The sequence below is a fragment of the Pseudophryne corroboree genome, chromosome 6 (assembly GCF_028390025.1).
Source record: "Pseudophryne corroboree isolate aPseCor3 chromosome 6, aPseCor3.hap2, whole genome shotgun sequence".
In the NCBI taxonomy this organism is placed as follows: Eukaryota; Metazoa; Chordata; class Amphibia; order Anura; family Myobatrachidae; genus Pseudophryne; species Pseudophryne corroboree.
In genome coordinates this window covers 474,777,605-474,793,146 of record NC_086449.1, presented here as the reverse complement: position 1 = coordinate 474,793,146, position 15,542 = coordinate 474,777,605, and the positions used below count along the sequence as shown (strand labels likewise).

The window sequence follows — 15,542 nt, the reverse complement described above, 5'->3', positions numbered from 1 at the left end:
GACACTTACTGTAACTACATTTGTTCTTCAGTAATGGGGGAGATTTATCAAAGATTGGAGAAATTAAAGTAGCAACCAATCAGATCATGTCAGTTTGCAAAATTACAGGAGCTGATTGGCTGGTACTTTGTCTCACTCCAAGCTTTGATAAATCTCCACCACAGTGGAGCTGATTGGCAGGTACTTTGTCTCTCTCCAAGCTTTGATAAATCTCCCCCACAGTGTAAATGTTAGTAGGTAGAAGAAAACAACAGATACTGTAGCAAACTCATGAGCTACAGATACGTGAATACTGCTTAAATGGCCTGTTATCTACTGGATTGTCTGCACTTCCATTAAATGAACACTTTTTAAAACTGGTGATTTTTTGGTTTAGATTGATTGTAATACAGCCATTTGGCTTTGAGAAAACTGTTTCTATTACAGGCTGAGTCTCTGATATCCAAAATGCTTGGGAACAGAATTGTTTTGGATATCAAACGTTTGCAGATTTTGGAATACCTGGGTATTCAGATGCAGAGTCCAACTGCAGGGTGGGGGGTCCGACGGGTGCCGTTAAGGGGAGAGGGTGGTCGGCGGTTGCCGCAGGGGAGACCGAGAGATGCAGCAAGGGTCTGGCTGGTGCAGCAGTGGGAGGGCTTTGAGGGGGGGGGGGGGGGAATCCTAGTAGGTGTTGTGAGGGAGGTCCTGGTGAGGGCAGCAAATCAGAGTGGCTACCAAGCCCATGCCTTCAGTCGTAGGATATTGCTTCTAGATGATGTCATGATGTCACGGCCTCCCAGAATATTTTGGTTTTTGGAATATATTACGGTTTTTAGAATTTCAAAAAAGATAGACTCAACCTGTAATGCATTTTGCACTACTCTGACTTTTAATTCAAGCCTAAAATATTTGAAAACTGTATTAACAGTATTACAACTACAAATGTGATAGCATTTGTACATTGTCATGAAGTAAATAACTAAATGTTGTTCCATTACAGGTCATTTTGGATGTGTATATCATGGTACACTTTTAGATAATGATGGGAAGAAATTACACTGCGCAGTAAAATCTCTAAATAGTAAGTACAAAAGGAGACAGCTAATGAGTTTCTCTAAGTAGATGATTCAGATGTGATCGTAGATCTACGATCAGATTCTCAGACATGCGGGGGGACGCCCCACACAGGGCTAGTCTGCCCTGCATGTCAAGCCCTGCCCCCGCCCGCACGGGTGCGAAAGCATCGTATGGCAGCGATGCTTTTGCACCTGCCGAGTAGCTCCCTGCCTGCGTAGCCTAGCTGCGCTGACAGACGGCTACCCGCCATGTTCCGGGTCGCAGCGGCTGCATGGCCCGCAACGGTTCAGGCACGCCTGCGTTGTCCAAACTGTACCCCACCAACGGCGTTCTAATGCCCCTGGCACACCCCCTCCTGCCCTGCGACCACCTCTACCTGTCAATCAGGCAGAGGCGATCGCAGCTCTGAGATGCTTTTAGTAGCTCACTGGGCCTCCCGGTGCTCCCGTGCGCACTCCCCAAAGGGCTTCAGACTGCAATCCATGCTGCTGTAGCGATCCAGTCTGAATTAGGCCCTAAGTAAGTAAACTACTGTACCACTAGAACTCTGCTCAGTTACTGCCGCATATAGGAGTCCCATTTGTTGCTGTGACAATTGTTATATGGGACAGTATTTGGACATTTAGGTTGAAGTTGCAGCCTCTCAGTATGGATGATACTTAATACTCATTTTATAACCATAAATAAACACTTTTACACACTGTTTTTATACTTTCTGCTTAGATTGTTAGATTAGTTGTGTCTGTTATTGCAGAATATCTGATAATGTGTCCATGAGACACTGGTCCTTTTTGTAATAAATGTTATGAATAAAAAGTGTAATGTGTAAATGTATATTAGTTACTATCCAACATTTATATATAAATGTAATTATTGTATGAGGCAGACTATACTCCAGCATATATACTTTATAGTGTCTCCTGCACTAATCTCAGTCTTATACCAGAACTGATTGGCAATCCAAGGACACCCGCAGCAGTGTGATGGTGTATTGTGGGTCATGACTCCAATTCCTCACATTTCTTGCACATAGATTTATGAATATTTGAAATAAAGTAGCTTATATATTTCCCTAAGCAATGAGTCAATTATTTCCAACACATTTCAGCACCCGCTTTGAAATCATTAACAATGAAGATAACTGAGCAATAGGCTTTCCAATTTTACACAGCAATTTAAAGTTGCAGTATTGTGACATTTGCTGCTATCTTTGGGGGTGATTCAGACCTGATCACTGCTGAGCGTTTACGCACAGCGGGCGATCAGATACTAACTGCGCATGCGTATACACTGCAATGCGCACGCATGTCGCACAGCAACAAAAGGCATCGCCGGTCAGCGACGGGTTGGTGCGAAAAATCTGATCGCACAGGCGTTCGCAAGGTGATTGACAGGAGGAAGCCATCTGTAGGTGGTAACTGACCGTTTATTGGGAGTGTCCAGAAAAACGCAGCCATTCCCAAGCATTTTTAGGGAGGGTGTGTGACGTCAGCTTCGGCCCCGATCAGTCTGTTCTCATTGCCCTGTAGGAGTAAGTCCTGGGCTGCGCAGAGACTGCACAGAGTGGATTTTAGCAGCTCAGCATACACATAGGATCACACACTTGCACAGCGAATTTACACTCCCCCTGGAGGCGGCGACTATCTGAACGCAGGACCGTAAAGTTAGCAGCCCAGCAATCAGTTCTGAATCACCCCCTTTGATCAGTATATACAGTGCAAGTAATGCTGGAGATACACAGTCAGAAAACATGTCTGTCAGACCAACAGGCATTGTATCTGACAGTCTGTAATCCAGCAGCGATAGTGGGCATCACAGAGTACTGTATGTCACCCAATATGTGCGGTCCCCCCCTGAGGAGGATACATTTCCCCATTCCTCCCCTGTGACGGAACAGGGGAAATATCTGTCAGACTACACTGCCTGATGCAGCCGACTTGTAACTTTTACATTTTGCAGCAGACGGACATGCCTGACAATTTGGTATGTAGAACTCATCGATTTTTAAGAATCATTTTCTCAATACACCAATATTACTTTATCTGTGTAATCTGCTAACAGTAGGCAGATCACCCAGAAAATTTTATAAAGTATGCCCAACAAAAGTGTTTTTGAGAGCGAACTTTGCTGGCTCTTTGTCTAGCTGTTTATACTCAGGGCGGATGTAATGCAGTGTAAGACAGCCGGAGCTCCGAGATTCCATCCAAACTCGTACGTTTTTTTTAAAGCAGCAATCATTTACAAGGCAAAACCAACCGCTTTAAAGAAACGTACGAGTTCGGATGGAATTTCGAAGCTCCGGCCATCTTGCACTCCATTACATCTGGCCCCCAGGCTTGTTTTTTAGTGTGCCTGCTTCCAATTGTGGAGCAATGCAAAATAAGGTGGTCCTACTGTATATAAATAAATGCTAATAGTAATAATAATAATAATAATGTGAGACATTAAAAAGGTATCCAGTATCTTTCTCCTACTTGCCATCTGTGAATGAAAGAGTCCTTGTTGAATAATCAGTCTTATATATAAAAGTCAGACTGTTACTGACCGCTTACACATTCAGCATCGCGGTGGTTTCTGAAAATAACACATCTGGTTTCATTCCAAATAATATTACAATAGAGCATCAGTCTCCGGCTGAAGGTGAAAGAAATCATTACATTTTGCTGACCACAACTCGGAGTGGACTCTGCCTGCTACATTTTGGGCCTCATTCAGATCATGTTGGATCTGCTTCCTGATGTGCAAAGTACCGATGTTTGGTACTTTGCGCATGCGCAGGACCCGTTCTGCAACTGCCCAATGTTGGAAGCAGGCCGGCATCAGACTCTCAGTGATTGACAGTCTAATGCCGTTTTGGGGGCAGGTAGAGGACGGGGACTGCCACCATTTGTGAAAATGGAGTCATATCACTGCCGTTTAGGGGAAGGGAAGAGGCCAGGGATCTGTGTCGCAGGACAGAGATTTCCTGGCCTGTGCAAATGAGTGGCTTGTGTGTCCCCATGTGCACCGCAAGCATCCCAATGGTGAATTAGAGATCTGATGCTGTGTGCTAGGATGCAGGTAGGATCACTACTGCAGCAAGAGGCGTCTACTTGTAAAAGACGCCTCCTGTTGCATTAACATACAGAGTCATCGCTGCAGCTTCCAAGGAAGCAGCAGCAATAGCTACTCCATCCACATCTGAAGCATTGTCCTCTTCAGCATATACTGTATGTGTGCATTTACATAACACCAATGCAGAAAATGATTTACATCATACTGAGTTTTCAGAAGAATAGATGAATATGTGCAAAAAAGGCGCCTAGATAACAAAGATGAATAATATGTTTATGAATAAAAACATATATCTTTATTTATCACAATAAAAAAAACATAAAATTACCATATAGAACCAAATGTATATTATTGCACTATCCCAAATGATTCTCACCCTCTTTTGGATTTGCGGTGGGCCGAGAGCTTTTTAGCATAAAAGCATTCCGGTCCTGATGGATTTGGTAGAAGCACCACCGCAAAAAGCTTTTTTTAAAAACACGAAACCGGAAGTGAGCAATGACACACATGCGGTGGAACGCACGCGTCACTTCCGCTTTTCCTTCGAGAAAGCCGTGAAGGACTGTTCATCGTGTTTTTTAAAAATTCAGACGTCAGATAGGTTTTTAAAGAATTAGATACAACAAGATCTACTTAGGCTCTCTGAAAATGGAATATGTTTGTGGTCATTTAACGATTTATTTGGTATACAGCCATTTACGAGTGGAACGCAACCGGAAGTGAGCGGTGACACGCACACGCCACTTCCGGTAGACGATCCCGGAAATTGGATAATGTATGAGTAATTAGCCCATTTAGGAGGGGTATAAATATATGTTTGGTATCAATCCATGTCATCCAAGCTTGAGAAAGGAGTGTTTACTCCGAAACGCGTTGCTTTGGACGACATGGATATCATCTTTTGAGTGCACGTTACTGGGTTCCCTACTCAACCTCCAGAGGAAAAAGCTTTTTGCGGTGGTGCTTCTACCAAATCCATCAGGACCGGAATGCTTTTATGCTAAAAAGCTCTCAGCCCACCGCAAATCCAAAAGAGGGTGAGAATCATTTGGGATAGTGCAATAATATACATTTGGTTCTATATGGTAATTTTATGTTTTTTTAATTGTGATAAATAAAGATATATGTTTTTATTCATAAACATATTATTCATCTTTGTTATCTACAGTAGGCGCCTTTTTTGCACATATTCATCTATTCTTCTGGCTGCTTCAATATTTAGGGATAAGGTGTTCCCTTTTGGGATATGTGACGGCTGCCTTCCTAACATTTATAGCGCACTTTAAACAAATATATCCTTTTTGGTATCATACTGAGTTTTGTCTTTTACTGACTCTTCCAGGAATCACTGATATTGAAGAAGTTTCACAATTCCTCAAAGAAGGCATCATCATGAAAGATTTCAGCCATCCAAATGTTCTCTCCTTGTTAGGAATCTGCCTGCCCACAGAGGGCTCTCCATTGGTAGTGCTGCCATTCATGAAACATGGAGACCTCAGGAACTTTATTAGAAATGAATCTCATGTAAGTACATAAAAAACAATCACTACATAGAGATGCTTGCGTGTGGTATAGATCTGCAATGTCAAGGTAGAGCGTCAGTAGGTCAACAACATATGGTTAACATACATTAGGTTGACAGATAAAATGTTGACAGTAATTAAGGTCGACGGCGTGTAAAGGTCAACATGACAGTTGTCAACACAAAAATGGTCAACACAAGGTTTTGCTGGATTTTTTTAGGCCAAATCTTGTATATTCCATGTTATATGACCCCCATCAGTACTATTCCCAATAGATGTCCATGTGGAAAGTTAATAAAGCAAATATTGGGAACAAATATGAACCCACCCCCCCTAAAAAATGTGTTGACCATTTGTGTTTCAACCATTGTCACGTCGACCTTTTGAACCTGTTGACCTTTAGTACCTGACGGCTGTATGGTTTCGACCATTTGGCTGTCAGCCAATACATTGTTGATCTATCATCCAGATACCGAGATTTATACAGGGCAGAAGTTTAGGCATATTAGTTGCTTTCTTAAAGTAAGATGCCACTAAAATCAAATTTCTACGTCATATTTATTTAAACTTTTGTCTACTAAACACATTGTATTTGCTTTTCTCTATCGTCCTAGTGGATGCTGGGGTTCCTGAAAGGACCATGGGGAATAGCGGCTCCGCAGGAGACAGGGCACAAAAGTAAAGCTTTCCGATCAGGTGGTGTGCACTGGCTCCTCCCCCTATGACCCTCCTCCAAGCCAGTTAGATTTTTGTGCCCGGCCGAGAAGGGTGCAATCTAGGTGGCTCTCCTAAAGAGCTGCTTAGAAAAGTTTAGCTTAGGTTTTTTATTTTACAGTGAGTCCTGCTGGCAACAGGATCACTGCAACGAGGGACTTAGGGGAGAAGAAGTGAACTCACCTGCGTGCAGGATGGATTGGCTTCTTGGCTACTGGACATCAGCTCCAGAGGGACGATCACAGGTACAGCCTGGATGGTCACCGGAGCCTTGCCGCCGGCCCCCTTGCAGATGCTGAAGTAAGAAGAGGTCCAGAATCGGCGGCAGAAGACTCCTCAGTCTTCTAAAGGTAGCGCACAGCACTGCAGCTGTGCGCCATTTTCCTCTCAGCACACTTCACACGGCAGTCACTGAGGGTGCAGGGCGCTGGGAGGGGGGCGCCCTGGGAGGCAAATGAATACCTATTTTGGCTAAAAATACCTCACATATAGCCTCCGGAGGCTATATGGAGATATTTAACCCCTGCCAGAATCCGTTAAGAGCGGGAGACGAGGCCGCCGAAAAAGGGGCGGGGCCTATCTCCTCAGCACACAGCGCCATTTTCCCTCACAGAAAGGCTGGAGGGAAGGCTCCCAGGCTCTCCCCTGCACTGCACTACAGAAACAGGGTTAAAACAGAGAGGGGGGGCACTAAATTGGCGTTAGAAATATATAAAAAAGATGCTATAAGGGAAAACACTTATATAAGGTTGTCCCTATATAATTATAGCGTTTTTGGTGTGTGCTGGTAAACTCTCCCTCTGTCTCTCCAAAGGGCTAGTGGGTCCTGTCCTCTATCAGAGCATTCCCTGTGTGTGTGCTGTGTGTCGGTACGTGTGTGTCGACATGTATGAGGACGATGTTGGTGAGGAGGCGGAGCAATTGCCTGTAATGGTGATGTCACTCTCTAGGGAGTCGACACCGGAATGGATGGCTTATTTAGGGAATTACGTGATAATGTCAACACGCTGCAAGGTCGGTTGACGACATGAGACGGCCGACAAACAATTAGTACCGGTCCAGACGTCTCAAAAACACCGTCAGGGGTTTTAAAACGCCCGTTTACTTTAGTCGGTCGACACAGACACAGACAGGGACACTGAATCCAGTGTCGACGGTGAATAAACAAACGTATTCCTTATTAGGGCCACACGTTAAAGGCAATGAAGGAGGTGTTTCATATTTCTGATACTACAAGTACCACAAAAGAGGGTATTATGTGGGATGTGAAAAAACTACCGTAGTTTTTCCTGAATCAGATAAATTAAATAAAGTGTGTGATGATGCGTGGGTTCCCCCCGATAGAAAATTATGGGCGGTATACCCTTTCCCGCCAGAAGTTAGGGCGCGTTGGGAAACACCCCTTAGGGTGGATAAGGCGCTCACACGCTTATCAAAACAAGGGGCGGTACCGTCTATAGATAGGGCCGTCCTCAAGGACCAGCTGACAGGAGGCTGGAAAATATCATAAAAAGTATATACACACATACTGGTGTTATACTGCGACCAGCGATCGCCTCAGCCTGGATGTGCAGAGCTGGGGTGGCTTGGTCGGATTCCCTGACTAAAAATATTGATACCCTTGACAGGGACAGTATTTTATTGACTATAGAGCATTTAAAGGATGCATTTCTATATATGCGAGATGCACAGAGGGATATTTGCACTCTGGCATCAAGAGTAAATGCGATGTCCATATTTGCCAGAAGATGTTATGGACACGACAGTGGTCAGGTGATGCAGATTCCAAACGGCACAAAGGTGTATTGCCGTATAAAGGAAGAGGAGTTATTTGGGGTCGGTCCATCGGACCTGGTGGCCACGGCAACTGCTGGAAAATCCGCCGTTTTTACCCTAAGTCACATCTCTGCAGAAAAAGACACCGTCTTTTCAGCCTCAGTCCTTTCGTCCCTATAAGATCATATCTGCCCAGGGATAGAGGAAAGGGAAGAAGACTGCAGCAGGCAGCCCATTCCCAGGAACAGAAGCGTTCCACCGCTTCTGACAAGTTCTCAGCATGGCGCTGAGACCGTACAGGACCCCTGGATCCTACAAGTAGTATCCCAGGGGTACAGATTGGAATGTCGAGACGTTTCCCCTTCGCAGGCTCCTGAAGTCTGCTTTACCAAGGTCTCCCTCCGACAAGGAGGCAGTATGGGAAAAAATTCACAAGCTGTATTCCCAGCAGGTGATAATTAAATTACCCCTCCTACTACAAGAAAAGGGGTATTATTCCACACTATATTGTGGTACTGAAGCCAGAAGGCTAGGTGAGACTTATTCTAAAAAAAATTTTGAACACTTACAAAGGTTCAAATCAAAATGGAGTCACTCAGAGCAGTGATAACGAACCAGGAAGAAGGGGACTATATAGTGTCCCGGGACATCAGGGATGCTTACCTCTATGTCCCAAATTTGCCCTTCTCACTAAGGGTACCTCAGGTTCGTGGTGCAGAACTGTCACTATCAGTTTCAGACGCTGCCGTTTGGATTGTCCACGGCACCCCGGGTCTTTACCAAGGTAATGGCCGAAATGATGATTCTTCTTCGAAGAAAAGGCGTCTTAATTATCCCTTACTTGGACGATCTCCTGATAAGGGCATAGTCCAGGGAACAGTTGGAGGTCGGAGTAGCACTATCTCGGATACTGCTACAACAGCACGGGTGGATTCTAAATATTCCAAAATCGCAGCTGATCCCGACGACACGTCTGCTGTGCCTAGGGATGATTCTGGACACAGTCCAGAAAAAGGTGTTTCTCCCGGAAGAGAAAGCCAGGGAGTTATCCGAGCTAGTCAGGAACCTCCTAAAAACAGTGCATCATTGCACAAGGGTCCTGGTAAAAATGGTGGCTTCCTACGAAGCAATTCCATTCGGCAGATTTCACGCAAGAACTTTTCAGTGGGATCTGCTGGACAAATGGTCCGGATCGCATCTTCAGATGCATCAGCGGATAACCCTATATCCAAGGACAAGGGTGTCTCTCCTGTGGTGGTTATAGAGTGCTCATCTTCTAGAGGGCCGCAGATTCGGCATTCAGGTTTGGATGCTGGTGACCACGGAGCCCAGCCCGAGAGGCTGGGGAGCAGTCACACAAGGAAAAAATTTCCAGGGAGTGTGATCAAGTCTGGAGACTTTTCTCCACATAAATATACTGGAGCTAAGGGTAAATTTATAATGCTCTAAGCTTAGCAAGACCTCTGCTTCAAGGTCAGCCGGTATTGATCCAGTGGGAAAAACATCACGGCAGTCGCCCACGTAAACAGACAGGGCGACACAAGAAGCAGGAGGGCAATGGCAAAAACTGCAAGGACTTTTCGCTGGGCGGAAAATCATGTGATAGCACTGTCAGCAGTGTTTCATCCCGGGAATGGAAACTGGGAAGCAGACTTCCTCAGCAGGCACGACCTCCACCCGGGAGAGTGGAAACTTCATCGGGAAGTTTTTTCCACATGATTGTAAACCGTTGGGAAATACCAAAGGTGGACATGATGGCGTCCCGTCTGAACAAAAAACGGGACAGGTATTGCGCCAGGTCAAGAGACCCTCAGGCAATAGCTGTGGACGTTCTGGTAACACCGTGGGTGTACCAGTCGGTGTATGTGTTCCCTCCTCTGCTTCTCATACCTAAGGTGCTGAGAATTATAAGACGTAGAGGAGTAAGAACTATACTCATGGCTCCGGATTGGCCAAGAAGGACTTGGTACCCGGAACTTCAAGAGATGCTTACAGAGGTCTTATGGCCTCTGCCGCTAAGAAGGGACTTGCTTCAGCAAGTACCATGTCTGTTCCAAGACTTACCGCAGCTGCGTTTGTCGGCATGGCGGTGGAAAGCCGGATCCTAAGGGAAAAAGGCATTCCGGAAGAGGTCATTCCTACCCTGGTCAAAGCCAGAAAGGAGGTGACCGCACAACATTATCACCACATGTGGCGAAAATATGTTGCGTGGTGTGAGGCCAGGAAGGCCCCACAAAGAAATTTCAACTCGGTCGTTTCCTGCATTTCCTGCAAACAGGAGTGTCTATGGGCCTCAAATTGGGGTCCATTAAGGTTCAAATTTCGGCCCTGTCGATTTTCTTCCAGAAAGAATTGGCTTCAGTTCCTGAAGTCCAGAAGTTTGTCAAGGGAGTATTGCATATACAACCCCCTTTTGTGCCTCCAGTGGCACTGTGGGATCTCAACGTAGTTCTGGGATTCCTCAAATCACATTGGTTTAAAACCAGTCAAATCTGTGGATTTGAAGCATCTCACATGAAAAGTGACCATGCTCTTGGCCCTGGCCTGGACCAGGCGAGTGTCAAATTGGTGGTTTTTTCTCAAAAAAAAGCCCATATCTGTTTGTCCATTCGGACAGGGCAGAGCTGCGGACTCGTCCCCAGTTCTCTCCCTAAGGTGGTGTCAGTGTTTCACCTGAACCAGCTTATTGTGGTGCCTTGCACCTACTAGGGACTTGGAGGACTCCAAGTTGCTAGATGTTGTCAGGGCCCTGAAAATATGTTTCAGGACGGCTGGAGTCAGGAAAACTGACTTGCTGTTATCCTGTATGCACCCAACAAACTGGGTGCTCTTGCTTCTAAGCAGACTATTGCTAGTTGGATGTGTAATACAATTCAGCTTGCACATTCTGTGGCAGGCCTGCCACAGCCAAAATATGTAAATGCCCATTCCACAAGGAAGGTGGGCTCATCTTGGGCGGCTGCCCGAGGGGTCTCGGCTTTACAACTTTGCCGAGCAGCTACTTGGTCAGGGGCAAACACGTTTGCTAAATTCTACAAATTTGATACCCTGGCTAAGGAGGACCTGGAGTTCTCTCATTCGGTGCTGCAGAGTCATCCGCACTCTCCCGCCCGTTTGGGAGCTTTGGTATAATCCCCATGGTCCTTTCAGGAACCCCAGCATCCACTAGGACGATAGAGAAAATAAGAATTTACTTACCGATAATTCTATTTCTCGGAGTCCGTAGTGGATGCTGGGCGCCCATCCCAAGTGCGGATTATCTGCAATACTTGTACATAGTTACAAAAATCGGGTTATTATTGTTGTGAGCCATCTTTTCAGAGGCTCCGCTGTTATCATACTGTTAACTGGGTTTAGATCACAAGTTGTACGGTGTGATTGGTGTGGCTGGTATGAGTCTTACCCGGGATTCAAAATTCCTCCCTTATTGTGTACGCTCGTCCGGGCACAGTACCTAACTGGCTTGGAGGAGGGTCATAGGGGGAGGAGCCAGTGCACACCACCTGATCGGAAAGCTTTACTTTTGTGCCCTGTCTCCTGCGGAGCCGCTATTCCCCATGGTCCTTTCAGGAACCCCAGCATCCACTACGGACTCCGAGAAATAGAATTATCGGTAAGTAAATTCTTATTTTACAACGCAGTAAAACTTATATAAATCAAGATAATTGTTATATTGTTAACTAAATATTATTGTGGCAGTTGTTTTATTTCTCTCTATAAGATGTTTCAGGTGACTAGAATTTCATGTCCAGGTCAAAACCCCTGGAGTACAGGTGCATTAGGCAATGCATGAGCGCACTCACATCTCCACTTTATGTCCTACTGCCAATGTCTAACCCAATTTCGTATAATGGCACAATGGAGCATTCAACCTTAGACACAGGATCTACATCTTGGACAGCAGCACAGGCTACAGAGTGGGACTGGACCAGTGTCATTAGGGTTTTAATTCTAGTATTTTGTAATGCTGTTACCTACCACCTACCTGATCACTTGTATCTCTCTGGATTTGTCTTCTATGATACAATACATATAAAAGCGTACCGCATTATACAAATAACTAATGCATAGTTCCGGAAATCCAGAACACTATCTGATGAGTTTAAACTTGTCTGTTCAGCATGCTGCCTGTAACACACCAGTTCTGTAAGCATTTTCACATAGCTATTTTGGATTGCAGTGTTTTCTGTGTAATATCAGTTTTTGTATTTGTCTCATGGTCTTGAAGCTAACAAAACTGATGTACCTATATTGCACATTGATATACTGGCACACAGGAGAGAAAAATAACTGTCATGCTTTGTGGTGGTGTTGTTGTTGTTGTTGTTGTGGTGTTGTTGTTTGAACTTTTTGTCTTTAAATAGAACCCATTGTGCCACATTTGAATTTGGTCATTTAGCTTTTACTATCATGTATGCCAGTGATTTGACGCTACATGTGAAGGACAAATTGTTGGATTTTGTAGTGTTAGGACAAAACCACACACAATGCAATGTTTGGCCAGGTTGGTGAAGAATCACCACATTGACTGAAACAGATCTGCTTGTGTGAACATCTAGGGCTAAATGTAATAAAGTGAGAGTTTCATAAAGTGAGAGATTTGGTAAGGTTTTTCAGTCATTTACACTGCAAAACCAGGTGGATCTTGCTGTGTAAATGATTGCCACTTTAAAAAAAACTGCAAAACCTTACCAAATCTCTCACTTTCTGAAACTCTTACATTTGGCCCCAGATGTTGCACTACAAAAAAGCTACTTGCAGTGATAATTTCACAGTGTTTATGATAAAAGAATGCATATAATGGAAGTGGAACATGTCTATAACATAAAAATATATGTTAGGTGCACAATGACATTGATTTTATCTTAACAGACCAAAGGGACAAAAAAATAGCAAAGGGTAGGGAATTCTTTAGCAAGATTCATCTTTAGGGTGTAAATACTGTATGTTGAATAACTTGGATCCAACCATAATACCTGTTTCTTTGTGCTGTACTTCCTTCTATAATGCCTCAGGATTGGAATGATGTAAAATAACTTTTGGTGTCGGCTAAAGATGTCTTAGTAATAACGTGATTTTTCATAGACCGTTAAAATCTATTAATTATGATATGTGAACACAAAGGTTCTTCCAACTGTTTTTTTTTTCAGACAGGTGAATTGAGAAGAGAAGGTATATCACATATAAAATTGTCTTTCTAAAGTTGAACAAACAGGGGATGGGAAAGTAAAACATTTCCTAATTGCCCCCGTCCCTGCTACACCTGACTTAAATTGTCCTGGTACAGTTGCCCTAATTCCTACAATTTGATTATACCACAGAAAGTTTCTCAAGAGCGCAGGATGCAAACTCTCACTAAGGGGCATATTTACTAAGCCATGGAGAGTGATAAAGTATCAGCCAATCAGCCCCTAACTGTCATGTTACAAGCTGTGTTTGAAAAATGGCAGGAGCTGGTATTTTGTCTCTCTCCACTTTATCTCTCTCCAATGCCTATTGCTCATAAATATTTTACCTGTCCATAAGATGGTTGTCTTAAGATAAGTTGTTAAGTTGAATTTAGAAGAATGAAAATGCACAGGAAATGTGAAATGTGTTCATATGCTGACTGTTCAGAAATCTGTTTAATGTGTAGTCAGTCGTGTGAAGGTAAAAGATTCAATTTAAATGGTGACCTGGCTGCCCTAAAGATCACTGTTCCATTAACATAATGGTAAGTACACTAGTAAACTTATTAATGTTTCATGTGCTTTATTTCAGAACCCGACAGTGAAAGACCTCATAGGATTTGGTCTGCAGGTCGCTAAGGGTATGGAATATCTTGCTAGCAAAAAGTTTGTCCACCGAGACCTGGCAGCAAGAAATTGTATGTGAGTAATGTTATTTTCAACTTCAAACATTTTCTAAATGTACTGCAACACCACCTGATAACCTGTAGGTGGTACACTCTGCTGTTTTCTTTGTAATCCAACAGCTTTCATTAAACAAAGGTACTGTACATTGCCATATCTGCAGATGGGATGCAGTTAAAATGTCGGCATCCCGGTGGTCGAAATACTGACGCCAGAATGATGAATGACGGCATATGATCAGCGTCAAAATTTAGATGGAGGTCGGGATCCGGCATCAAATTACTGATACCCGGAATCTCGATTGTTGTTAGAGCGGGACGCGATCACGTCCTGCCTCAGGAGGGGTGAAGTTAGGTTTAGGCATTAGAAGGAGGATTAGGGTTAGGGTGCCTGGATGGGAAGGTTATGGTTAGGTACCGGGGAGGGGGGGTTACGGTTAGGTACTTTCAAGGGGAGGTTAGGTTTAGGCAGCGGCGAAGGGAGGGTTAGGGTTATGCATCACCGTGCAGGGTTAGGCACTCACACGGAAAGGTTAGGTTAGGGTGCAGGGGAGGCTTAGGGTACTTTCTGGGGGGCTGTCGGGATTCTGATGGTCGGGATGCTGCTTTCAGTATTCTGACCGCCGGCATCCCGTCCATCAGGATATCATACTGAATCCCTGCAGACAGTAAACAGCCATTAGGGAATTGGTATTAAAAAATAAGATTTTAAACCTACCGGTAAATCTTTTTCTCCTAGTCCGTAGAGGATGCTGGGGACTCCGTAAGGACCATGGGGTATAGACGGGCTCCGCAGGAGACATGGGCACTATAAAGAATTTTAGAATTGGTGTGCACTGGCTCCTCCCTCTATGCCCCTCCTCCAGACCTCGGTTAGAGAAACTGTGCTCAGAGGAGATGGACAATACGAGAAAAGGATTTTGTTAATCTAAGGGCAAGATTCATACCAGCCCACACCATCCACACCGTATAACATGGAATATACGCAACCAGTAAACAGTATGAACAAAACAGTATCAGCTAAAGACTGATCTCAACTGTAACATAACCCTTATGTAATCAACAACTATATACAAGCCTTGCAGATTTTGTCCGCACTGGGACGGGCGCCCAGCATCCTCTACGGACTAGGAGAAAATGATTTACCGGTAGGTTTAAAATCTTATTTTCTCTTACGTCCTAGAGGATGCTGGGGACTCCGTAAGGACCATGGGGTTTATACCAAAGCTCCAGACCGGGCGGGAGAGTGCGGACGACTCTGCAGCACCGACTGAGCAAACGCAAGGTCCTCATCAGCCAGGGTATCAAACTTATAGAACTTTGCAAAAGTGTTTGAACCCGACCAGGTAGCTGCTCGGCAAAGCTGTAAAGCCGAGACGCCTCAGGCAGTCGCCCAAGAAGAGCCCACCTTCCTAGTGGAATGGGCCTTTACCGAATTTGGTAACGGCAATCCTGCCGTACAATGAGCCTGCCGAATCGTGTTACAGATCCAGCGAGCAATAGTCTGCTTTGAAGCAGGAGCGCCAACTTTGTTGGCTGCATACAGGACAAACAGTGCTTCTGTT

General features: G+C 44.6%; 1 protein-coding gene across 2 annotated transcripts in view; it reads left to right on the top strand.

Annotated features, from left to right (window-relative positions):
* The window catches only part of MET (MET proto-oncogene, receptor tyrosine kinase), a 226,627-nt gene that overhangs the window by 175,248 nt on the left and 35,837 nt on the right, over window positions 1-15,542 (top strand). For both annotated transcript variants that reach the window (XM_063927234.1, XM_063927235.1), the window contains exons 16-18: window positions 983-1,063; window positions 5,456-5,637; window positions 13,887-13,996. In XM_063927234.1, the coding sequence (XP_063783304.1) occupies window positions 983-1,063; window positions 5,456-5,637; window positions 13,887-13,996 (373 nt within the window). The remainder of the gene's footprint in view (window positions 1-982; window positions 1,064-5,455; window positions 5,638-13,886; window positions 13,997-15,542) is intronic.